We start from the raw sequence: 26,107 nt of genomic DNA, 5'->3' as shown, positions 1-26,107 counted from the left end.
GACAATACGTGTGTGTATAGGGGGAGGTACAGATGTGTGCAGGGGGGAGGAGGACAATACGTGTGTGTATAGGGGGGAGGTACAGATGTGTGCAGTGAGGAGGAGACAATACGTGTGTGTATAGGGGGAGGTACAGATGTGTGCAGTGAGGAGGAGACAATACGTGTGTGTATAGGGGGAGGTACAGATGTGTGCAGTGAGGAGGAGACAATACGTGTGTGTATAGGGGGAGGTACAGATGTGTGCAGTGAGGAGGAGACAATACGTGTGTGTATAGGGGGAGGTACAGATGTGTGCAGTGAGGAGGAGACAATACGTGTGTGTATAGGGGGGAGGTACAGATGTGTGCAGTGAGGGGCAGACAATACGTGTGTGTATAGGGGGGAGGTACAGATGTGTGCAGTGAGGAGGAGACAATACGTGTGTGTATAGGGGGGAGGTACAGATGTGTGCAGTGAGGGAGGAGACAATACGTGTGTGTATAGGGGGGAGGTACAGATGTGTGCAGTGAGGAGCAGACAATACGTGTGTGTATAGGGGGAGGTACAGATGTGTGCAGTGAGGAGCAGACAATACGTGTGTGTGTATAGGGGGGAGGTACAGATGTGTGCAGTGAGGAGGAGACAATACGTGTGTGTATAGGGGGGAGGTACAGATGTAGTGCAGTGAGGAGGAGACAATACGTGTGTGTATAGGGGGGAGGTACAGATGTGTGCAGTGAGGAGGAGACAATACGTGTGTGTATAGGGGGAGGTACAGATGTGTGCAGTGAGGAGGAGACAATACGTGTGTGTATAGGGGGGAGGTACAGATGTGTGCAGTGAGGAGGAGACAATACGTGTGTGTATAGGGGGGAGGTACAGATGTGTGCAGTGAGAAGGAGACAATACGTGTGTGTATAGGGGGAGGTACAGATGTGTGCAGTGAGGAGGAGACAATACGTGTGTGTATAGGGGGGAGGTACAGATGTGTGCAGTGAGGGGCAGACAATACGTGTGTGTATAGGGGGGAGGTACAGATGTGTGCAGTGAGGTGGAGACAATAAGTGTGTGTATAGGGGGGAGGTACAGATGTGTGCAGTGAGGAGGAGACAATACGTGTGTGTATAGGGAGGAGGTACAGATGTGTGCAGTGAGGAGGAGACAATACGTGTGTGTATAGGGGGAGGTACAGATGTGTGCAGTGAGGAGGAGACAATACGTGTGTGTATAGGGGGAGGTACAGATGTGTGCAGTGAGGAGGAGACAATACGTGTGTGTATAGGGGGAGGTACAGATGTGTAGCAGTGAGGAGGAGACAATACGTGTGTGTATAGGGGGAGGTACAGATGTGTCGCAGTGAGGAGGAGACAATACGTGTGTGTATAGGGGGAGGTACAGATGTGTGCAGTGAGGAGGCAGACAATACGTGTGTGTATAGGGGGGAGGTACAGATGTGTGCAGTGAGGAGGAGACAATACGTGTGTGTATAGGGGGAGGTACAGATGTGTGCAGTGAGGAGGAGACAATACGTGTGTGTATAGGGAGGAGGTACAGATGTGTGCAGTGAGGAGGAGACAATACGTGTGTGTATAGGGGGAGGTACAGATGTGTGCAGTGAGGAGGAGACAATACGTGTGTGTATAGGGGGAGGTACAGATGTGTGCAGTGAGGAGGAGACAATACGTGTGTGTATAGGGGGGAGGTACAGATGTGTGCAGTGAGGAGGAGACAATACGTGTGTGTATAGGGGGGAGGTACAGATGTGTGCAGTGAGGAGGAGACAATACGTGTGTGTATAGGGGCGAGGTACAGATGTGTGCAGTGAGGAGGAGACAATACGTGTGTGTATAGGGGGGAGGTACAGATGTGTGCAGTGAGGAGGAGACAATACGTGTGTGTATAGGGGGGAGGTACAGATGGTGTGCAGTGAGGAGGAGACAATACGTGTGTGTATAGGGGGGAGGTACAGATGTGTGCAGTGAGGAGGAGACAATACGTGTGTGTATAGGGGGGAGGTACAGATGTGTGCAGTGAGGAGGAGACAATACGTGTGTGTATAGGGGGAGGTACAGATGTGTGCAGTGAGGAGGAGACAATACGTGTGTGTATAGGGGGGAGGTACAGATGTGTGCAGTGAGGAGGAGACAATACGTGTGTGTATAGGGAGGAGGTACAGATGTGTGCAGTGAGGAGGAGACAATACGTGTGTGTATAGGGGGGAGGTACAGATGTGTGCAGTGAGGAGGAGACAATACGTGTGTGTATAGGGAGGAGGTACAGATGTGTGCAGTGAGGAGACAATACGTGTGTGTATAGGGGGGAGGTACAGATGTGTGCAGTGAGGAGGAGACAATACGTGTGTGTATAGGGGGGAGGTACAGATGTGTGCAGTGAGGGGCAGACAATACGTGTGTGTATAGGGAGGAGGTACAGATGTGTGCAGTGAGGAGGAGACAATACGTGTGTGTATAGGGGGAGGTACAGATGTGTGCAGTGAGGAGGAGACAATACAGTGTGTGTATAGGGAGGAGGTACAGATGTGAGCAGTGAGGAGGAGACAATACGTGTGTGTATAGGGGGGAGGTACAGATGTGTGCAGTGAGGAGGAGACAATACGTGTGTGTATAGGGGGAGGTACAGATGTGTGCAGTGAGGAGGAGACAATACGTGTGTGTATAGGGGGGAGGTACAGATGTGTGCAGTGAGGAGGAGACAATACGTGTGTGTATAGGGGGGAGGTACAGATGTGTGCAGTGAGGAGGAGACAATACGTGTGTGTATAGGGGGAGGTACAGATGTGCGCAGTGAGGGGCAGACAATACGTGTGTGTATAGGGGGAGGTACAGATGTGTGCAGTGAGGAGGAGACAATACAGTGAGAGACAATACGTGTGTGTATAGGGGGGAGGTACAGATGTGTGCAGTGAGGAGGAGACAATACGTGTGTGTATAGGGGGAGGTACAGATGTGTGCAGTGAGGAGCAGACAATACGTGTGTGTATAGGGGGGAGGTACAGATGTGTGCAGTGAGGAGGAGACAATATGTGTGTGTATAGGGGGGAGGTACAGATGTGTGCAGTGAGGAGCAGACAATACTTCTGTGTATAGGGAGAGGTACAGATGTGTGCAGTGAGGAGGAGACAATACGTGTGTGTATAGGGGGGAGGTACAGATGTGTGCAGTGAGGAGGAGACAATACGTGTGTGTATAGGGGGGAGGTACAGATGTGTGCAGTGAGGAGACAATACGTGTGTGTATAGGGGGGAGGTACAGATGTGTGCAGTGAGGGTCAGACAATACGTGTGTGTATAGGGGGAGGTACAGATGTGTGCAGTGAGGAGGAGACAATACGTGTGTGTATAGGGGGGAGGTACAGATGTGTGCAGTGAGGAGGAGACAATACGTGTGTGTATAGGGGGGAGGTACAGATGTGTGCAGTGAGGAGGCAGACAATACGTGTGTGTAAAGGGGGGAGGTACAGATGTGTGCAGTGAGGAGACAATACGTGTGTGTATAGGGGGAGGTACAGATGTGTGCAGTGAGGAGACAATACGTGTGTGTATAGGGGGGAGGTACAGATGTGTGCAGTGAGGGGCAGACAATACGTGTGTGTATAGGGGGGAGGTACAGATGTGTGCAGTGAGGGGGAGACAATACGTGTGTGTATAGGGGGGAGGTACAGATGTGTGCAGTGAGGAGGAGACAATACGTGTGTGTATAGGGAGGAGGTACAGATGTGTGCAGTGAGGAGGAGACAATACGTGTGTGTATAGGGGGGAGGTACAGATGTGTGCAGTGAGGAGGAGACAATACGTGTGTGTATAGGAGGAGGTACAGATGTGTGCAGTGAGGAGACAATACGTGTGTGTATAGGGGGGAGGTACAGATGTGTGCAGTGAGGAGGAGACAATACGTGTGTGTATAGGGGGGAGGTACAGATGTGTGCAGTGAGGAGGAGACAATACGTGTGTGTATAGGGGGGAGGTACAGATGTGTGCAGTGAGGAGGAGACAATACGTGTGTGTATAGGGGGGAGGTACAGATGTGTGCAGTGAGGAGGAGACAATACGTGTGTGTATAGGGGGGAGGTACAGATGTGTGCAGTGAGGAGGAGACAATACGTGTGTGTATAGGGGGGAGGTACAGATGTGTGCAGTGAGGAGGAGACAATACGTGTGTGTATAGGGGGGAGGTACAGATGTGTGCAGTGAGGAGGAGACAATACGTGTGTGTATAGGGGGGAGGTACAGATGTGTGCAGTGAGGAGGTGACAATACGTGTGTGTATAGGGGGGAGGTACAGATGTGTGCAGTGAGGAGGAGACAATACATGTGTGTATAGGGGGAGGTACAGATGTGTGCAGTGAGGAGGAGACAATACTACGTGTGTGTATAGGGGGGAGGTACAGATGTGTGCAGTAAGGAGGAGACAATACGTGTGTGTATAGGGAGGAGGTACAGATGTGTGCATTGAGGAGGAGACAATACGTGTGTGTATAGGAGGAGGTACAGATGTGTGCAGTGAGGAGCAGACAATACGTGTGTGTATAGGGGGGAGGTACAGATGTGTGCAGTGAGGAGGAGACAATACGTGTGTGTATAGGGGGAGGTACAGATGTGTGCAGTGAGGAGGAGACAATACGTGTGTGTATAGGGGGAGGTACAGATGTGTGCAGTGAGGAGCAGACAATACGTGTGTGTATAGGGGGGAGGTACAGATGTGTGCAGTGAGGAGGACAATACGTGTGTGTATAGGGGGGAGGTACAGATGTGTGCAGTGAGGAGCAGACAATACGTGTGTGTATAGGGGGAGGTACAGATGTGTGCAGTGAGGAGGAGACAATACGTGTGTGTATAGGGGGAGGTACAGATGTGTGCAGTGAGGAGGAGACAATACGTGTGTGTATAGGGGGGAGGTACAGATGTGTGCAGTGAGGGGCAGACAATACGTGTGTGTATAGGAGGAGGTACAGATGTGTGCAGTGAGGAGGAGACAATACGTGTGTGTATAGGGGGGAGGTACAGATGTGTGCAGTGAGGAGGAGACAATACGTGTGTGTATAGGGGGAGGTACAGATGTATGCAGTGAGGAGGAGACAATACGTGTGTGTATAGGGAGGAGGTACAGATGTGTGCAGTGAGGAGGAGACAATACGTGTGTGTATAGGGGGGAGGTACAGATGTGTGCAGTGAGGAGGAGACAATACGTGTGTGTATAGGGGGAGGTACAGATGTGTGCAGTGAGGAGGATACAATACGTGTGTGTATAGGGGGGAGGTACAGATGTGTGCAGTGAGGAGGAGACAATACGTGTGTGTATAGGGGGGAGGTACAGATGTGTGCAGTGAGGAGGAGACAATACGTGTGTGTATAGGGGGGAGGTACAGATGTGTGCAGTAAGGAGGAGACAATACGTGTGTGTATAGGGGGAGGTACAGATGTGTGCAGTGAGGAGCAGACAATACGTGTGTGTATAGGAGGAGGTACAGATGTATGCAGTGAGGAGACAATACGTGTGTGTATAGGGGGGAGGTACAGATGTATGCAGTGAGGAGGAGACAATACGTTTGTGTATAGGGGGGAGGTACAGATGTGTGCAGTGAGGAGGAGACAATACGTGTGTGTATAGGGGGGAGGTACAGATGTGTGCAGTGAGGAGCAGACAATACGTGTGTGTATAGGGAGGAGGTACAGATGTGTGCAGTGAGGAGGAGACAATACGTGTGTGTATAGGGGGGAGGTACAGATGTGTGCAGTGAGGAGGAGACAATACGTGTGTGTATAGGGAGGAGGTACAGATGTGTGCAGTGAGGAGGAGACAATACGTGTGTGTATAGGGGGGAGGTACAGATGTGTGCAGTGAGGAGGAGACAATACGTGTGTGTATAGGGGGAGGTACAGATGTGTGCAGTGAGGAGGAGACAATACGTGTGTGTATAGGGGGAGGTACAGATGTGTGCAGTGAGGAGGAGACAATACGTGTGTGTATAGGGGGGAGGTACAGATGTGTGCAGTGAGGAGGAGACAATACGTGTGTGTATAGGGGGGAGGTACAGATGTGTGCAGTGAGGAGGAGACAATACGTGTGTGTATAGGGGGAGGTACAGATGTATGCAGTGAGGGTCAGACAATACGTGTGTGTATAGGGGGGAGGTACAGATGTGTGCAGTGAGGAGGAGACAATACGTGTGTGTATAGGGGGAGGTACAGATGTGTGCAGTGAGGAGAGACAATACGTGTGTGTATAGGGGGAGGTACAGATGTGTGCAGTGAGGAGGAGACAATACGTGTGTGTATAGGGGGGAGGTACAGATGTGTGCAGTGAGGAGGAGACAATACGTGTGTGTATAGGGGGGAGGTACAGATGTGTGCAGTGAGGAGCAGACAATACGTGTGTGTATAGGGGGAGGTACAGATGTGCGCAGTGAGGAGGAGACAATAGGTGTGTGTATAGGGGGAGGTACAGATGTGTGCAGTGAGGAGGAGACAATACGTGTGTGTATAGGGGGGAGGTACAGATGTGTGCAGTGAGGAGGAGACAATACGTGTGTGTATAGGGAGGAGGTACAGATGTGTGCAGTGAGGAGGAGACAATACGTGTGTGTATAGGGGGGAGGTACAGATGTGTGCAGTGAGGAGGAGACAATACGTGTGTGTATAGGGAGGAGGTACAGATGTGCGCAGTGAGGAGGAGACAATATGTGTGTGTATAGGGGGAGGTACAGATGTGTGCAGTGAGGAGGAGACAATACGTGTGTGTATAGGGAGAGGTACAGATGTGTGCAGTGAGGAGCAGACAATACGTGTGTGTATAGGGGGGAGGTACAGATGTGTGCAGTGAGGAGGAGACAATACGTGTGTGTATAGGGAGGAGGTACAGATGTGTGCAGTGAGGAGCAGACAATACGTGTGTGTATAGGGGGGAGGTACAGATGTGTGCAGTGAGGAGACAATACGTGTTTGTATAGGGGGAGGTACAGATGTGTGCAGTGAGGAGGAGACAATAGGTGTGTGTATAGGGAGGAGGTACAGATGTGTGCAGTGAGGGGCAGACAATATGTGTGTGTATAGGGGGGAGGTACAGATGTGTGCAGTGAGGAGCAGACAATACGTGTGTGTATAGGGGGAGGTACAGATGTGTGCAGTGAGGAGCAGACAATACGTGTGTGTATAGGGGGGAGGTACAGATGTGTGCAGTGAGGAGGAGACAATACGTGTGTGTATAGGGGGAGGTACAGATGTGCGCAGTGAGGAGGAGACAATACGTGTGTGTATAGGGGGGAGGTACAGATGTGTGCAGTGAGGAGGAGACAATACGTGTGTGTATAGGGGGGAGGTACAGATGTGTGCAGTGAGGAGCAGACAATACGTGTGTGTATAGGGGGGAGGTACAGATGTGTGCAGTGAGGGTCAGACAATACGTGTGTGTATAGGGGGGAGGTACAGATGTGTGCAGTGAGGGTCAGACAATACGTGTGTGTATAGGGGGGAGGTACAGATGTGTGCAGTGAGGAGCAGACAATACGTGTGTGTATAGGGGGGAGGTACAGATGTGTGCAGTGAGGAGGAGACAATACGTGTGTGTATAGGGGGGAGGTACAGATGTGTGCAGTGAGGAGACAATACGTGTGTGTATAGGGGGGAGGTACAGATGTGTGCAGTGAGGAGGAGACAATACGTGTGTGTATAGGGGGGAGGTACAGATGTGTGCAGTGAGGAGGAGACAATACGTGTGTGTATAGGAGGGAGGTACAGATGTGTGCAGTGAGGAGGAGACAATACGTGTGTGTATAGGGGGGAGGTACAGATGTGTGCAGTGAGGAGACAATACGTGTGTGTATATGAGGAGGTACAGATGTGTGCATTGAGGAGGAGACAATACGTGTGTGTATAGGGAGGAGGTACAGATGTGTGCAGTGAGGGGCAGACAATATGTGTGTGTATAGGGGGAGGTACAGATGTGTGCAGTGAGGAGGAGACAATACGTGTGTGTATAGGGAGGAGGTACAGATGTGCGCAGTGAGGGGCAGAACATACGTGTGTGTATAGGGGGGAGGTACAGATGTGTGCAGTGAGGAGGAGACAATACGTGTGTGTATAGGGGGGAGGTACAGATGTGTGCAGTGAGGAGACAATACGTGTGTGTATATGAGGAGGTACAGATGTGTGCATTGAGGAGGAGACAATACGTGTGTGTATAGGGGGAGGTACAGATGTATGCAGTGAGGAGGAGACAATACGTGTGTGTATAGGGGGAGGTACAGATGTATGCAGTGAGGAGACAATACGTGTGTGTATAGGGGGAGGTACAGATGTGTGCAGTGAGGAGGAGACAATACGTGTGTGTATAGGGGGAGGTACAGATGTGTGCAGTGAGGAGACAATACGTGTGTGTATAGGGGGAGGTACAGATGTGTGCAGTGAGGAGGAGACAATACGTGTGTGTATAGGGGGGAGGTACAGATGTGTGCAGTGAGGAGGAGACAATACGTGTGTGTATAGGGGGGAGGTACAGATGTGTGCAGTGAGGAGCAGACAATACGTGTGTGTATAGGGGGAGGTACAGATGTGCGCAGTGAGGAGACAATAGGTGTGTGTATAGGGGGAGGTACAGATGTGTGCAGTGAGGAGGAGACAATACGTGTGTGTATAGGGGGGAGGTACAGATGTGTGCAGTGAGGAGGAGACAATACGTGTGTGTATAGGGAGGAGGTACAGATGTGTGCAGTGAGGAGGAGACAATACGTGTGTGTATAGGGGGGAGGTACAGATGTGTGCAGTGAGGAGGAGACAATACGTGTGTGTATAGGGAGGAGGTACAGATGTGCGCAGTGAGGAGGAGACAATATGTGTGTGTATAGGGGGAGGTACAGATGTGTGCAGTGAGGAGGAGACAATACGTGTGTGTATAGGGAGAGGTACAGATGTGTGCAGTGAGGAGCAGACAATACGTGTGTGTATAGGGGGGAGGTACAGATGTGTGCAGTGAGGAGGAGACAATACGTGTGTGTATAGGGAGGAGGTACAGATGTGTGCAGTGAGGAGCAGACAATACGTGTGTGTATAGGGGGGAGGTACAGATGTGTGCAGTGAGGAGACAATACGTGTTTGTATAGGGGGAGGTACAGATGTGTGCAGTGAGGAGGAGACAATAGGTGTGTGTATAGGAGGAGGTACAGATGTGTGCAGTGAGGAGACAATATGTGTGTGTATAGGGGGGAGGTACAGATGTGTGCAGTGAGGAGCAGACAATACGTGTTTGTATAGGGGGAGGTACAGATGTGTGCAGTGAGGAGCAGACAATACGTGTGTGTATAGGGGGGAGGTACAGATGTGTGCAGTGAGGAGGAGACAATACGTGTGTGTATAGGGGGAGGTACAGATGTGCGCAGTGAGGAGGAGACAATACGTGTGTGTATAGGGGGGAGGTACAGATGTGTGCAGTGAGGAGGAGACAATACGTGTGTGTATAGGGGGGAGGTACAGATGTGTGCAGTGAGGAGCAGACAATACGTGTGTGTATAGGGGGGAGGTACAGATGTGTGCAGTGAGGGTCAGACAATACGTGTGTGTATAGGGGGGAGGTACAGATGTGTGCAGTGAGGGTCAGACAATACGTGTGTGTATAGGGGGGAGGTACAGATGTGTGCAGTGAGGAGCAGACAATACGTGTGTGTATAGGGGGGAGGTACAGATGTGTGCAGTGAGGAGGAGACAATACGTGTGTGTATAGGGGGGAGGTACAGATGTGTGCAGTGAGGAGGACAATACGTGTGTGTATAGGGGGGAGGTACAGATGTGTGCAGTGAGGAGGAGACAATACGTGTGTGTATAGGGGGGAGGTACAGATGTGTGCAGTGAGGAGGAGACAATACGTGTGTGTATAGGAGGGAGGTACAGATGTGTGCAGTGAGGAGGAGACAATACGTGTGTGTATAGGGGGGAGGTACAGATGTGTGCAGTGAGGAGACAATACGTGTGTGTATATGAGGAGGTACAGATGTGTGCATTGAGGAGGAGACAATACGTGTGTGTATAGGGAGGAGGTACAGATGTGTGCAGTGAGGAGCAGACAATATGTGTGTGTATAGGGGGAGGTACAGATGTGTGCAGTGAGGAGGAGACAATACGTGTGTGTATAGGGAGGAGGTACAGATGTGCGCAGTGAGGGGCAGAACATACGTGTGTGTATAGGGGGGAGGTACAGATGTGTGCAGTGAGGAGGAGACAATACGTGTGTGTATAGGGGGGAGGTACAGATGTGTGCAGTGAGGAGACAATACGTGTGTGTATATGAGGAGGTACAGATGTGTGCATTGAGGAGGAGACAATACGTGTGTGTATAGGGAGGAGGTACAGATGTGTGCAGTGAGGAGCAGACAATATGTGTGTGTATAGGGGGAGGTACAGATGTGTGCAGTGAGGAGGAGACAATACGTGTGTGTATAGGGAGGAGGTACAGATGTGTGCAGTGAGGAGCAGACAATATGTGTGTGTATAGGGGGAGGTACAGATGTGCGCAGTGAGGAGGACACAATACGTGTGTGTATAGGGAGGAGGTACAGATGTGTGCAGTGAGGAGGAGACAATATGTGTGTGTATAGGGGGAGGTACAGATGTGTGCAGTGAGGAGGAGACAATACGTGTGTGTATAGGGGGGAGGTACAGATGTGTGCAGTGAGGAGGAGACAATACGTGTGTGTATAGGGGGGAGGTACAGATGTGTGCAGTGAGGAGGAGACAATACGTGTGTGTATAGGGGGGAGGTACAGATGTGTGCAGTGAGGAGGAGACAATACGTCTGTGTATAGGGAGAGGTACAGATGTGTGCAGTGAGGAGGAGACAATACGTGTGTGTATAGGGGGAGGTACAGATGTGTGCAGTGAGGAGGAGACAATACGTGTGTGTATAGGGGGAGGTACAGATGTGTGCAGTGAGGAGGAGACAATACAGTGAGGAGACAATACGTGTGTGTATAGGGGGAGGTACAGATGTGTGCAGTGAGGAGGAGACAATACGTGTGTGTATAGGGGGAGGTACAGATGTGTGCAGTGAGGAGGAGACAATACGTGTGTGTATAGGGGGAGGTACAGATGTGTGCAGTGAGGAGGAGACAATACGTGTGTGTATAGGAGGAGGTACAGATGTGTGCAGTGAGGAGGAGACAATACGTGTGTGTATAGGGGGGAGGTACAGATGTGTGCAGTGAGGAGGAGACAATACGTGTGTGTATAGGGGGAGGTACAGATGTGTGCAGTGAGGAGGAGACAATACGTGTGTGTATAGGGGGAGGTACAGATGTGTGCAGTGAGGAGACAATATGTGTGTGTATAGGGGGGAGGTACAGATGTGCGCAGTGAGGAGGAGACAATACGTGTGTGTATAGGGGGGAGGTACAGATGTGTGCAGTGAGGAGGAGACAATACGTGTGTGTATAGGGGGGAGGTACAGATGTGTGCAGTGAGGAGGAGACAATACGTGTGTGTATAGGAGGAGGTACAGATGTGTGCAGTGAGGAGGAGACAATACGTGTGTGTATAGGGGGGAGGTACAGATGTGTGCAGTGAGGAGGAGACAATACGTGTTTGTATAGGGGGAGGTACAGATGTGTGCAGTGAGGAGCAGACAATACGTGTGTGTATAGGGGGGAGGTACAGATGTGTGCAGTGAGGAGGAGACAATACGTGTGTGTATAGGGGGAGGTACAGATGTGCGCAGTGAGGAGGAGACAATACGTGTGTGTATAGGGGGAGGTACAGATGTGTGCAGTGAGGGTCAGACAATACGTGTGTGTATAGGGGGAGGTACAGATGTGTGCAGTGAGGGTCAGACAATACGTGTGTGTATAGGGGGAGGTACAGATGTGTGCAGTGAGGAGGAGACAATACGTGTGTGTATAGGGGGGAGGTACAGATGTGTGCAGTGAGGAGGAGACAATACGTGTGTGTATAGGGGGGAGGTACAGATGTGTGCAGTGAGGAGGAGACAATGCGTGTGTGTATAGGGGGAGGTACAGATGTGTGCAGTGAGGAGGAGACAATACGTGTGTGTATAGGGGGAGGTACAGATGTGTGCAGTGAGGAGGAGACAATACGTGTGTGTATAGGAGGAGGTACAGATGTGTGCAGTGAGGAGGAGACAATACGTGTGTGTATAGGGAGGAGGTACAGATGTGTGCAGTGAGGAGGAGACAATACGTGTGTGTATAGGAGGAGGTACAGATGTATGCAGTGAGGAGGAGACAATGCGTGTGTGTATAGGGAGGAGGTACAGATGTGCGCAGTGAGGAGGAGACAATATGTGTGTGTATAGGGGGAGGTACAGATGTGCGCAGTGAGGAGGAGACAATACGTGTGTGTATAGGGGGAGGTACAGATGTGTGCAGTGAGGAGGAGACAATACGTGTGTTTATAGGGGGGAGGTACAGATGTGTGCAGTGAGGAGACAATACGTGTGTGTATAGGAGGAGGTACAGATGTGTGCAGTGAGGAGGAGACAATACGTGTGTGTATAGGGGGGAGGTACAGATGTGTGCAGTGAGGAGACAATACGTGTGTGTATAGGAGGAGGTACAGATGTGCGCAGTGAGGAGGAGACAATACGTGTGTGTATAGGGGGGAGGTACAGATGTACGCAGTGAGGAGGAGACAATACGTGTGTGTATAGGGGGGAGGTACAGATGTACGCAGTGAGGAGGAGACAATACGTGTGTGTATAGGGGGGAGGTACAGATGTGTGCAGTGAGGAGGAGACAATACGTGTGTATAGGGGGAGGTACAGATGTGTGCAGTGAGGAGGAGACAATACATGTGTGTATAGGGGGAGGTACAGATGTGTGCAGTGAGGAGGAGACAATACGTGTGTGTATAGGGGGAGGTACAGATGTGCGCAGTGAGGAGGAGACAATACGTGTGTGTATAGGGGAGGTACAGATGTGCGCAGTGAGGAGGAGACAATACGTGTGTGTATAGGGGGAGGTACAGATGTGTGCAGTGAGGAGGAGACAATACGTGTGTGTATAGGGGGAGGTACAGATGTGTGCAGTGAGGAGGAGACAATACGTGTGTGTATAGGGGGGAGGTACAGATGTGTGCAGTGAGGAGGATACAATACGTGTGTGTATAGGGGGGAGGTACAGATGTGCGCAGTGAGGAGGAGACAATACGTGTGTGTATAGGGGGGAGGTACAGATGTGCGCAGTGAGGAGGAGACAATACGTGTGTGTATAGGGGGGAGGTACAGATGTGTGCAGTGAGGAGGAGACAATACGTGTGTGTATAGGGGGGAGGTACAGATGTGCGCAGTGAGGAGGAGACAATACGTGTGTGTATAGGGAGGAGGTACAGATGTGTGCAGTGAGGAGGAGACAATACGTGTGTGTATAGGGGAGGTACAGATGTGTGCAGTGAGGAGGAGACAATACGTGTGTGTATAGGGGGGAGGTACAGATGTGTGCAGTGAGGAGGAGACAATACGTGTGTGTATAGGGGGAGGTACAGATGTGTGCAGTGAGGAGCAGACAATACGTGTGTGTATAGGAACGAGGTACAGATGTATGCAGTGAGGAGGAGACAATACGTGTGTGTATAGGGGGGAGGTACAGATGTGTGCAGTGAGGAGGAGACAATACGTGTGTGTATAGGGGGGAGGTACAGATGTGTGCAGTGAGGAGGAGACAATACGTGTGTGTATAGGGGGGAGGTACAGATGTGTGCAGTGAGGAGGAGACAATACGTGTGTGTATAGGGGGGAGGTACAGATGTGTGCAGTGAGGAGGAGACAATACGTGTGTGTATAGGGGGGAGGTACAGATGTGCGCAGTGAGGAGGAGACAATACGTGTGTGTATAGGGGGGAGGTACAGATGTGCGCAGTGAGGAGGAGACAATACGTGTGTGTATAGGGGGGAGGTACAGATGTGTGCAGTGAGGAGGAGACAATACGTGTGTGTATAGGGGGGAGGTACAGATGTGCGCAGTGAGGAGGAGACAATACGTGTGTGTATAGGGAGGAGGTACAGATGTGTGCAGTGAGGAGGAGACAATACGTGTGTGTATAGGGGGAGGTACAGATGTGTGCAGTGAGGAGGAGACAATACGTGTGTGTATAGGGGGGAGGTACAGATGTGTGCAGTGAGGAGGAGACAATACGTGTGTGTATAGGGGGAGGTACAGATGTGTGCAGTGAGGAGCAGACAATACGTGTGTGTATAGGAACGAGGTACAGATGTATGCAGTGAGGAGGAGACAATACGTGTGTGTATAGGGGGGAGGTACAGATGTGTGCAGTGAGGAGGAGACAATACGTGTGTGTATAGGGGGGAGGTACAGATGTGTGCAGTGAGGAGGAGACAATACGTGTGTGTATAGGGGGGAGGTACAGATGTGTGCAGTGAGGAGGAGACAATACGTGTGTGTATAGGGGGGAGGTACAGATGTGTGCAGTGAGGAGGAGACAATACGTGTGTGTATAGGGGGGAGGTACAGATGTGCGCAGTGAGGAGGAGACAATACGTGTGTGTATAGGGAGGAGGTACAGATGTGTGCAGTGAGGAGGAGACAATACGTGTGTGTATAGGGGGGAGGTACAGATGTGTGCAGTGAGGAGGAGACAATACGTGTGTGTATAGGGGGAGGTACAGATGTGTGCAGTGAGGAGGAGACAATACGTGTGTGTATAGGGGGAGGTACAGATGTGCGCAGTGAGGAGGAGACAATACGCGTGTGTATAGGGAGGAGGTACAGATGTGTGCAGTGAGGAGGAGACAATACGTGTGTGTATAGGGAGGAGGTACAGATGTGTGCAGTGAGGAGGAGACAATACGTGTGTGTATAGGGAGGAGGTGTACTAGTGAGGGGGCAGACAACAGCATCATAGAGACACAAACCTGAATACATTGATTGTTGCTGTCGGCTACCACAATCCGGTTATTGCTAGAGGTTGAGATTCCCTGCAGGTTGGAGAATTCACCTTTATCCCGACCACGAGACCCTGAGAGATGGCCGAGAAGAGAAGGAAAAACAAGGTCAAGAGGAGAGAAGGTGGGTGAAGGAAAAATGGTGAAAAGGATCAGGACATGAACAAAAAGAAATGAACTAACGGGTGAAAGGTAAAGCAGACAAACTGGTCTACAAGAGAAGGAGCAGAGGAAGGATGAGAAGGGTTATGCAGTAAACCCCCATCAGCCCTTTCACAATGACTTTCATCTTTCTGACTGTCACTACCGCTCCTCATTATTCCTCTTCTCCGTATAATTTCCATGTCCCAAATTCACTTCCACCTCCCCCATTATCCTCTGCGTTCTCCCCTTCTCTCACCCACTCGCAGGATCATCTCATCTTCTATCGGGTTTTCTTTCTTTTTGCTGGTGCTGTACATACTAGACGGTCTTCTCACTGCCTTCTGGCGGATGTGCCCTCCACTGGGAGATTTTACTCTGCGCTTGACATCCTCAGGCGATGCAGGCACGTCACCTGGCTTTATAACACGCACCCTGAATGGGCTGCCACGTAGAGGCTGCCCATAGAGACGAAGGGACAAGATGTGCTCTCCCTCCTGTCGAGGGGTATAAAGAACCTCGTATGTTCCATTCTTGTTGTCAGTTACCTCTCCATCTTGGGACCCCCCATCTGGACCAGATAACTGAGCCTGTAGTTTGGCATTACCACTGCGAACCAGCTCCCCATCCTTGTCTTTAGTGGTGACAGTAACTGATGTCTGGTGTCCCACCAAGGCCTGACGTAAACCTTCCCCTGTGGCTACTGAGGCATAAGCCACGGCACTAGTGGTAAGTAGAGCTCCAAGGTTCTGCAGAGAGCGTCTCAGGCCTTCTGTCTCCACTCGAAACTCCAGCTGTGGGTTCTGTTGTGGATGCAGTGGAAAGTCACGAGAGCCCAGTTCACTCAACCTTTCACTCATTTGTTTCCTAACCAGTAGGACCTCTGTCTCTGAGCCATGGCCAAGAGCCTGGTCTGTGAAACGCACGCTGCTTTCCATGTTATCTAAGCCCTGGCGAAGTAAGGAGAGCTGACCTTGCAGGACCTAAAAGGGGAAGTAAGAGGACATTTAATTAGCAGCAAGAGTAGGGTTAAGGCTCACCATTGGGGAGTGATAGTAGGGTTAAAGCTCACTATTGGGGAGTGAGAGTAGGGTTAAGGCTCACCATTGGGGAGTGTGAGTAGGGTTAAGGCTCACCATTGGGGAGTGTGAGTAGGGTTAAGGCTCACCATTGGGGAGTGTGAGTAGGGTTAAGGCTCACCATTGGGGAGTGTGAGTAGGGTTAAGGCTCACCATTGGGGAGTGAGAGTAGGGTTAAGGCTCACCATTGGGGAGTGAGAGTAGGGTTAAGGCTTACCATTGGGGAGTGTGAGTAGGGTTAAGGCTCACCATTGGGGAGTGATAGTAGGGTTAAAGCTCACTATTGGGGAGTGAGAGTAGGGTTAAGGCTCACCATTGGGGAGTGTGAGTAGGGTTAAGGCTCACTATTGGGGAGTGTGAGTAGGGTTAAGGCTAACCATTGGGGAGTGAGAGTAGGATTAAGGCTCACCATTGGGGGGTGAGAGTAGGGTTAAGGCTCACCATTGGGGGGTGAGAGTAGGGTTAAGGCTCACCATTGGGGGGTGAGAGTAGGGTTAAGGCTCACCATTGGGGAGTGAGAGTAGGGTTAAGGCTCCCCATTGGGGAGTGAGAGTAGGGTTAAGGCTCCCCATTGGGGAGTGAGAGTAGGGTTAAGGGTCACCATCGGTGAGTGAGAGTAGGGTTAAGGCTCACCATTGAGGAGTGAGAGTAGGGTTAAGGCTCACCATTGAGGAGTGAGGGTAAAGTTAAGGCTGACCATTTGGGAGTGAGGGTAGAGTCAAGGCTCACCATTGGGGAGTGAGGGTAGAGTTAAGGCTCACCATTAGGGAGTAAGGGTATAGTTAAGGCTCACCATTAGGGAGTAAGGGTAGAGTTAAGATTCACCATTGGGGAGTGAGAGTAGAGTTAAGGCTCACCATTGGGGAGTGAGGGTAGAGTTAAGGCTCACCATTGGGGATTGAGAGTAGGGTTAAGGCTCACCATTGAGGAGTAAGAGTAGGGTTAAGGATCACCATCGAGCAGTGAGAGTAGGGTTAAACGCTCACCATTGGGGAGTGAGGGTAGAGTTAAGACTCACCATTGGGGAGTAAGGGTATAGTTAAGGCTCACCATTGGGGAGTGAGGGTAGAGTTAAGGCTCACCATTGGGGAGTGAGGGTAGAGTTAAGGCTCACCATTGGGGAGTGAGGGTATAGTTAAGGCTCACCATTGGGGAGTGAGGGTAGAGTTAAGACTCACCATTGGGGAGTGAGGGTAGAGTTAAGGCTCACCATTGGGGAGTGAGGGTAGAGTTAAGGCTCACCATTGGGGAGTGAGGGTAGAGTTAAGGCTCACCATTGGAGAGTGAGGGTAGAGTTAAGGCTCACCATTGGGGAGTGAGGGTAGAGTTAAGGCTCACCATTGGGGAGTGAGGGTATAGTTAAGGCTCATCATTGGGGAGTGAGGGTAGAGTTAAGACTCACCATTGGGGAGTGAGGGTAGAGTTAAGGCTCACCATTGGGGAGTGAGGGTAGAGTTAAGGCTCACCATTGGGGAGTGAGGGTAGAGTTAAGGCTCACCATTGGAGAGTGAGGGTAGAGTTAAGGCTCACCATTGGGGAGTGAGGGTAGAGTTAAGGCTCACCATTGGGGAGTGAGGGTAGAGTTAAGGCTCACCATTGGGGAGTGAGGGTATAGTTAAGGCTCACCATTGGGGAGTGAGGGTAGAGTTAAGGCTCACCATTGGGGAGTGAGGGTATAGTTAAGGCTCACCATTGTTGAGTGAGGGTAGAGTTAAGACTCACCATTGGGGAGTGAGGGTAGAGTTAAGACAAACCATTGGGGAGTGAGGGTAGAGTTAAGGCTCACCATTGGGGAGTGAGGGTAGAGTTAAGGCTCACCATTGGGGAGTGAGGGTAGAGTTAAGGCTCACCATTGGGGAGTGAGGGTAGAGTTAAGGCTCACCATTGGGGAGTGAGGGTAGAGTTAAGGCTCACCATTGGGGAGTGAGGGTATAGTTAAGGCTCACCATTGGGGAGTGAGGGTAGAGTTAAGACTCACTATTGGGGAGTGAGGGTAGAGTTAAGACAAACCATTGGGGAGTGAGGGTAGAGTTAAGGCTCACCATTGGGGAGTGAGGGTAGAGTTAAGGCTCACCATTGGGGAGTGAGGGTAGAGTTAAGGCTCACCATTAGGGAGTAAGGGTATAGTTAAGGCTCACCATTGGGGAGTGAGGGTATAGTTAAGGCTCACCATTGGGGAGTGAGGGTAGAGTTAAGACTCACCATTGGGGAGTGAGGGTAGAGTTAAGACAAACCATTGGGGAGTGAGGGTAGAGTTAAGGCTCACCATTGGGGAGTGAGGGTAGAGTTAAGGCTCACCATTGGGGAGTGAGGGTAGAGTTAAGGCTCACCATTGGGGAGTGAGGGTAGAGTTAAGGCTCACCATTGGGGAGTGAGGGTAGAGTTAAGGCTCACCATTGGGGAGTGAGGGTATAGTTAAGGCTCACCATTGGGGAGTGAGGGTAGAGTTAAGACTCACTATTGGGGAGTGAGGGTAGAGTTAAGACAAACCATTGGGGAGTGAGGGTAGAGTTAAGGCTCACCATTGGGGAGTGAGGGTAGAGTTAAGGCTCACCATTGGGGAGTGAGGGTAGAGTTAAGGCTCACCATTAGGGAGTAAGGGTATAGTTAAGGCTCACCATTGGGGAGTGAGGGTAGAGTTAAGACTCACCATTGGGGAGTGAGGGTAGAGTTAAGACTCACTATTGGGGAGTGAGGGTAGAGTTAAGGCTCACCATTGGGGAGTGAGGGTAGAGTTAAGACTCACTATTGGGGAGTGAGGGTAGAGTTAAGACAAACCATTGGGGAGTGAGGGTAGAGTTAAGGCTCACCATTAGGGAGTAAGGGTATAGTTAAGGCTCACCATTGGGGAGTGAGGGTAGAGTTAAGACTCACCATTGGGGAGTGAGGGTAGAGTTAAGACTCACTATTGGGGAGTGAGGGTAGAGTTAAGGCTCACCATTGGGGAGCAAGGGTAGGGTTAAGGCTCAAAAAATCAAGAAAGAATTATAAAAAAAAATAAAGAAAATGAAAATAACTAAATAAAAAAAGACTTTCATTTGGATATAGTAGAGGGCATTTGTTTTTCATGAAGAGTAGTTATAGGTTATGTACAGTTTATGCACATAAACCATCCTTCAACTTCTATCAAGCATGCAACTAAAAATGCTTTGTAAGAAATTAGTAGTGTTGGAAGTGACAAACTTAAGGAAATTATATAGAAATATTTTTTAAAAATGTAAAAAAAAGTTTGTCTAGAAAAGGTGCACAAATATCTATAACACTTCAATTATATAACTAAATATGGTAGATATATAAGAATACTTGTATTATTATTATAAATATCACTTATTTGTAGAGCGCCAACAGATTCCGCAGCGCTATAAACATAGGCGGTATGCAAGGTAACATTTTTAGGAGACAAATGGGTAGAGGGCCCTGACAAGAGTCCCACTGTTGTAGTCAACTCTTATCAAGGTGATCTACAAACAGCTGGGCTCATAGGCTTACATGCTAAGGGGCTTCAAGGGGATGGCAAAGGAGTAGAGGAACGGGGGTTAGGAAAGGTTAGTGTAAGTTGTGTGCATCCCTGAGCAGTAGAGTCTTTAGGAAGCGCTTGAAGCTTTCAAAACTAGGGGAGAGTCTTGTGGAGCGAGGCAGAGAGTTCCACAAGATGGGAACCAGTCTGGAGAAGTCTTGTAAACAGGAGTGTGATGAGGTGACAAGAGAGGAGGAGGTCATGAGCAGAGCGAAGGGTGACGGAGGGAGAGTATCTTGAGACAAGGTCTGAGATGTAGGGGGGAGCAGTGCAGTTGAGGGCTTTGTATGTCGGAGTGAGAATTTTGTATTTAATCCTGGAGGCAAGAGGAAGCCAATGAAGGGATTGGCAGAGAGGTGCAGCAGATGAAGAGCGACGTGTAAGGAAGATGAGTCTGGCAGAGGCATTCATTATGGATTGTAAAAGGAGCTAGGCAGCAGCTGGGGAGATCAGAGAGGACAGAGTTGCAGTAGTTGAGGCGGGAAAGGATGAGAGAGTGAATTAAAATTGTGAGCTTTTGGGGGGGTGAGAGACTGGTAGTATATTGAGAGATTATTTAGTTTCTGATTCAATTTTGTTATTGAAATGGCTGGCAAAATCTTGAGCTGAGAGAGAAGTTGTATTAGGAGGTGGGCGAAAAAGAGTATTTAAAGTGGAGAACAGACGTTTTGGGTTTGAAGAAAGAATAGAGATAAGAATAGAGAAGTAATTCTTATCCTAAACTTAAACAATAAGAAGAAAATGTACACTTAATAGATGATTATATGCACTTTAAACCAGTGAGCACTGTATTAGAATAAAGTACACTGTCACTTTAAATAATGATTAGATAGCACACAGCACTAAGTATTTATATTTGGGATATGTACACTGTCACTTTAGATAGCACACAGCACTAAGTATTTATATTTGTGATATGTACATTGTCACTTTAAATAATGATTAGATAGCACACAGCACTAAGTATTTATATTTGTGATATGTACATTGTCACTTTAAATAATGATTAGATAGCACACAGCACTAAGTATTTATATTTGTGATATGTACATTGTCACTTTAAATAATGATTAGATAGCACACAGCACTAAGTATTTATATTTGTGATATGTACATTGTCACTTTAAATAATGATTAGATAGCACACAGCACTAAGTATTTATATTTGTGATATGTACACTGTCACTTTAAATAATGATTAGATAGCACACAGCTGTATTAGGTAGCACTAAGTATTTATATTTGTGATATGTACACTGTCACTTTAAATTATGATTAGATAGCACACAGCTGTATTAGGTAGCACTAAGTATTTATATTTGTGATATGTACACTGTCACTTTAAATAATGATTAGATAGCACACAGCACTAAGTATTTATATTTGTGATATGTACACTGTCACTTTAAATAATGATTAGATAGCACACAGCTGTATTAGGTAGCACTAAGTATTTATATTTGTGATATGTACACTGTCACTTTAAATAATGATTAGATAGCACACAGCTGTATTAGGTAGCACTAAGTATTTATATTTGTGATATGTACACTGTCACTTTAAATAATGATTAGATAGCACACAGCACTAAGTATTTATATTTGTGATATGTACACTGTCACTTTAGATAGCACACAGCACTAAGTATTTATATTTGTGATATGTACACTGTCACTTTAGATAGCACACAGCACTAAGTATTTATATTTGGGATATGTACACTGTCACTTTAAATAATGATTAGATAGCACACAGCACTAAGTATTTATATTTGGGATATGTACACTGTCACTTTAGATAGCACACAGCACTAAGTATTTATATTTGGGATATGTACACTGTCACTTTAGATAGCACACAGCACTAAGTATTTATATTTGGGATATGTACACTGTCACTTTAGATAGCACACAGCACTAAGTATTTATATTTGGGATATGTACACTGTCACTTTAAATAATGATTAGATAGCACACAGCTGTATTAGGTAGCACTAAGTATTTATATTTGTGATATGTACACTGTCACTTTAAATAATGATTAGATAGCACACAGCTGTATTAGGTAGCACTAAGTATTTATATTTGTGATATGTACACTGTCACTTTAAATAATGATTAGATAGCACACAGCACTAAGTATTTATATTTGTGATATGTACACTGTCACTTTAGATAGCACACAGCACTAAGTATTTATATTTGTGATATGTACACTGTCACTTTAGATAGCACACAGCACTAAGTATTTATATTTGGGATATGTACACTGTCACTTTAGATAGCACACAGCACTAAGTATTTATATTTGGGATATGTACACTGTCACTTTAGATAGCACACAGCACTAAGTATTTATATTTGGGATATGTACACTGTCACTTTAGATAGCACACAGCACTAAGTATTTATATTTGGGATATGTACACTGTCACTTTAAATAATGATTAGATAGCACACAGCACTAAGTATTTATATTTGGGATATGTACACTGTCACTTTAGATAGCACACAGCACTAAGTATTTATATTTGTGATATGTACACTGTCACTTTAGATAGCACACAGCACTAAGTATTTATATTTGGGATATGTACACTGTCACTTTAGATAGCACACAGCACTAAGCATTTATATTTGGGATATGTACACTGTCACTTTAGATAGCACACAGCACTAAGTATTTATATTTGGGATATGTACACTGTCACTTTAGATAGCACACAGCACTAAGTATTTATATTTGGGATATGTACACTGTCACTTTAGATAGCACACAGCACTAAGTATTTATATTTGGGATATGTACACTGTCACTTTAGATAGCACACAGCACTAAGTATTTATATTTGGGATATGTACACTGTCACTTTAGATAGCACACAGCACTAAGTATTTATATTTGGGATATGTACACTGTCACTTTAGATAGCACACAGCACTAAGCATTTATATTTGGGATATGTACACTGTCACTTTAGATAGCACACAGCACTAAGTATTTATATTTGTGATATGTACACTGTCACTTTAGATAGCACACAGCACTAAGTATTTATATTTGGGATATGTACACTGTCACTTTAGATAGCACACAGCACTAAGTATTTATATTTGGGATATGTACACTGTCACTTTAGATAGCACACAGCACTAAGTATTTATATTTGGGATATGTACACTGTCACTTTAGATAGCACACAGCACTAAGTATTTATATTTGGGATATGTACACTGTCACTTTAGATAGCACACAGCACTAAGTATTTATATTTGGGATATGTACACTGTCACTTTAGATAGCACACAGCACTAAGCATTTATATTTGTGATATGTACACTGTCACTTTAGATAGCACACAGCACTAAGTATTTATATTTGGGATATGTACACTGTCACTTTAGATAGCACACAGCACTAAGTATTTATATTTGGGATATGTACACTGTCACTTTAGATAGCAAACAGCACTAAGTATTTATATTTGGGATATGTACACTGTCACTTTAGATAGCACACAGCACTAAGCATTTATATTTGGGATATGTACACTGTCACTTTAGATAGCACACAGCACTAAGTATTTATATTTGGGATATGTACACTGTCACTTTAGATAGCACACAGCACTAAGTATTTATATTTGGGATATGTACACTGTCACTTTAGATAGCACACAGCACTAAGTATTTATATTTGGGATATGTACACTGTCACTTTAGATAGCACACAGCACTAAGTATTTATATTTGGGATATGTACACTGTCACTTTAGATAGCACACAGCACTAAGTATTTATATTTGGGATATGTACACTGTCACTTTAGATAGCACACAGCACTAAGTATTTATATTTGGGATATGTACACTGTCACTTTAGATAGCACACAGCACTAAGTATTTATATTTGGGATATGTACACTGTCACTTTAAATAATGATTAGATAGCACACAGCACTAAGTATTTATATTTGGGATATGTACACTGTCACTTTAGATAGCACACAGCACTAAGTATTTATATTTGTGATATGTACACTGTCACTTTAGATAGCACACAGCACTAAGTATTTATATTTGGGATATGTACACTGTCACTTTAGATAGCACACAGCACTAAGTATTTATATTTGGGATATGTACACTGTCACTTTAGATAGCACACAGCACTAAGTATTTATATTTGGGATATGTACACTGTCACTTTAGATAGCACACAGCACTAAGCATTTATATTTGTGATATGTACACTGTCACTTTAGATAGCACACAGCACTAAGTATTTATATTTGGGATATGTACACTGTCACTTTAGATAGCACACAGCACTAAGTATTTATATTTGGGATATGTACACTGTCACTTTAGATAGCACACAGCACTAAGTATTTATATTTGGGATATGTACACTGTCACTTTAGATAGCACACAGCACTAAGCATTTATATTTGGGATATGTACACTGTCACTTTAGATAGCACACAGCACTAAGTATTTATATTTGTGATATGTACACTGTCACTTTAGATAGCACACAGCACTAAGTATTTATATTTGGGATATGTACACTGTCACTTTAGATAGCACACAGCACTAAGTATTTATATTTGGGATATGTACACTGTCACTTTAGATAGCACACAGCACTAAGTATTTATATTTGGGATATGTACACTGTCACTTTAGATAGCACACAGCACTAAGCATTTATATTTGGGATATGTACACTGTCACTTTAGATAGCACACAGCACTAAGTATTTATATTTGGGATATGTACACTGTCACTTTAGATAATGATTAGATAGCACACAGCACTAAGCATTTATATTTGGGATATGTACACTGTCACTTTAAATAATGATTAGCTAGCACACAGCTGTATTAGGTAGCACTAAGTATTTATATTTGGGATATGTACACTGTCACTTTAGATAGCACACAGCACTAAGTATTTATATTTGGGATATGTACACTGTCACTTTAGATAGCACACAGCACTAAGTATTTATATTTGGGATATGTACACTGTCACTTTAGATAGCACACAGCACTAAGTATTTATATTTGTGATATGTACACTGTCACTTTAGATAGCACACAGCACTAAGTATTTATATTTGGGATATGTACACTGTCACTTTAGATAGCACACAGCACTAAGCATTTATATTTGGGATATGTACACTGTCACTTTAGATAGCACACAGCACTAAGTATTTATATTTGGGATATGTACACTGTCACTTTAGATAATGATTAGATAGCACACAGCACTAAGCATTTATATTTGGGATATGTACACTGTCACTTTAAATAATGATTAGCTAGCACACAGCTGTATTAGGTAGCACTAAGTATTTATATTTGGGATATGTACACTGTCACTTTAGATAGCACACAGCACTAAGTATTTATATTTGGGATATGTACACTGTCACTTTAGATAGCACACAGCACTAAGTATTTATATTTGGGATATGTACACTGTCACTTTAGATAGCACACAGCACTAAGCATTTATATTTGGGATATGTACACTGTCACTTTAGATAGCACACAGCACTAAGTATTTATATTTGGGATATGTACACTGTCACTTTAGATAGCACACAGCACTAAGCATTTATATTTGTGATATGTACACTGTCACTTTAGATAGCACACAGCACTAAGCATTTATATTTGGGATATGTACACTGATACTTTAGATAGCACACAGCACTAAGCATTTATATTTGGGATATGTACACTGTCACTTTAGATAGCACACAGCACTAAGCATTTATATTTGTGATATGTACACTGTCACTTTAGATAGCACACAGCACTAAGTATTTATATTTGGGATATGTACACTGTCACTTTAGATAGCACACAGCACTAAGCATTTATATTTGTGATATGTACACTGTTTAATCACTTGGCTTAAGAAAGGGATCTGCCAGAAACGTTACGTCTGTCTGCTTGGAATAAATTCACTAAATTATTATAAATGATTACAACTTAATATATACAATGTAAAATATAGAAATATATTCTATGTATTATTTAATATATTTTACAGCATTTTATTCATTTTTTATTTATTTACATTTTGTTAATTATTTTATACTAGTCCTAAAGCCCGTTCACACGGGCCATTTATTGCAGTACAGCAGTCCCACCCCTTGCTCTCTCTCTCTCCCCCTCTCTTTTGCTCGCTCACCCCCTCTCTTTTGTGCTTTCTCTCCCACTCTCTTTTGCGCTCTCTCCCCCTCTCTTTTGTGCTCTCTCCCCCCTCTCTTTTGCGCTCGCTCTCCCCCTCTCTTTTACGCTCTCTCTTTCCCTCTCTTTTGCGCTCTCTCTCTCCCCCCCTCTTTTGATGTCTCTCTTCCTCTCGTTTGCTCTCTCTCTCCTCTCATTTGCTCTCTCTCTCTCCTCTCGTTTGCTCGCTCTCTCTCTCTCCTCTCGTTTGCTCGCTCTCTCTCTCTC

The 26,107-nt window shown here is 46.5% G+C and overlaps 1 protein-coding gene across 1 annotated transcript in view; it reads right to left on the bottom strand.

Annotated features, from left to right (window-relative positions):
* Window positions 1-9,780: 9,780 nt before the first annotated feature.
* Window positions 9,781-26,107, bottom strand: part of LOC128643687 (uncharacterized) — a 204,070-nt gene continuing 187,743 nt past the window's right edge. The window contains exons 3-4 of the mRNA XM_053696521.1: window positions 15,297-16,020; window positions 9,781-14,970 (exon numbers count right to left, since the gene is read on the bottom strand). Of these exons, the coding sequence (XP_053552496.1) occupies window positions 12,389-14,970; window positions 15,297-16,020 (3,306 nt within the window). The 3' untranslated portion in view covers window positions 9,781-12,388. The remainder of the gene's footprint in view (window positions 14,971-15,296; window positions 16,021-26,107) is intronic.

This window comes from Bombina bombina, unplaced genomic scaffold, assembly GCF_027579735.1.
Source record: "Bombina bombina isolate aBomBom1 unplaced genomic scaffold, aBomBom1.pri scaffold_696, whole genome shotgun sequence".
NCBI lineage: Eukaryota > Metazoa > Chordata > Amphibia > Anura > Bombinatoridae > Bombina > Bombina bombina.
The sequence above is the reverse complement of the archived record's forward strand: the minus strand, read 5'-3'. Positions and strand labels throughout refer to the sequence as shown.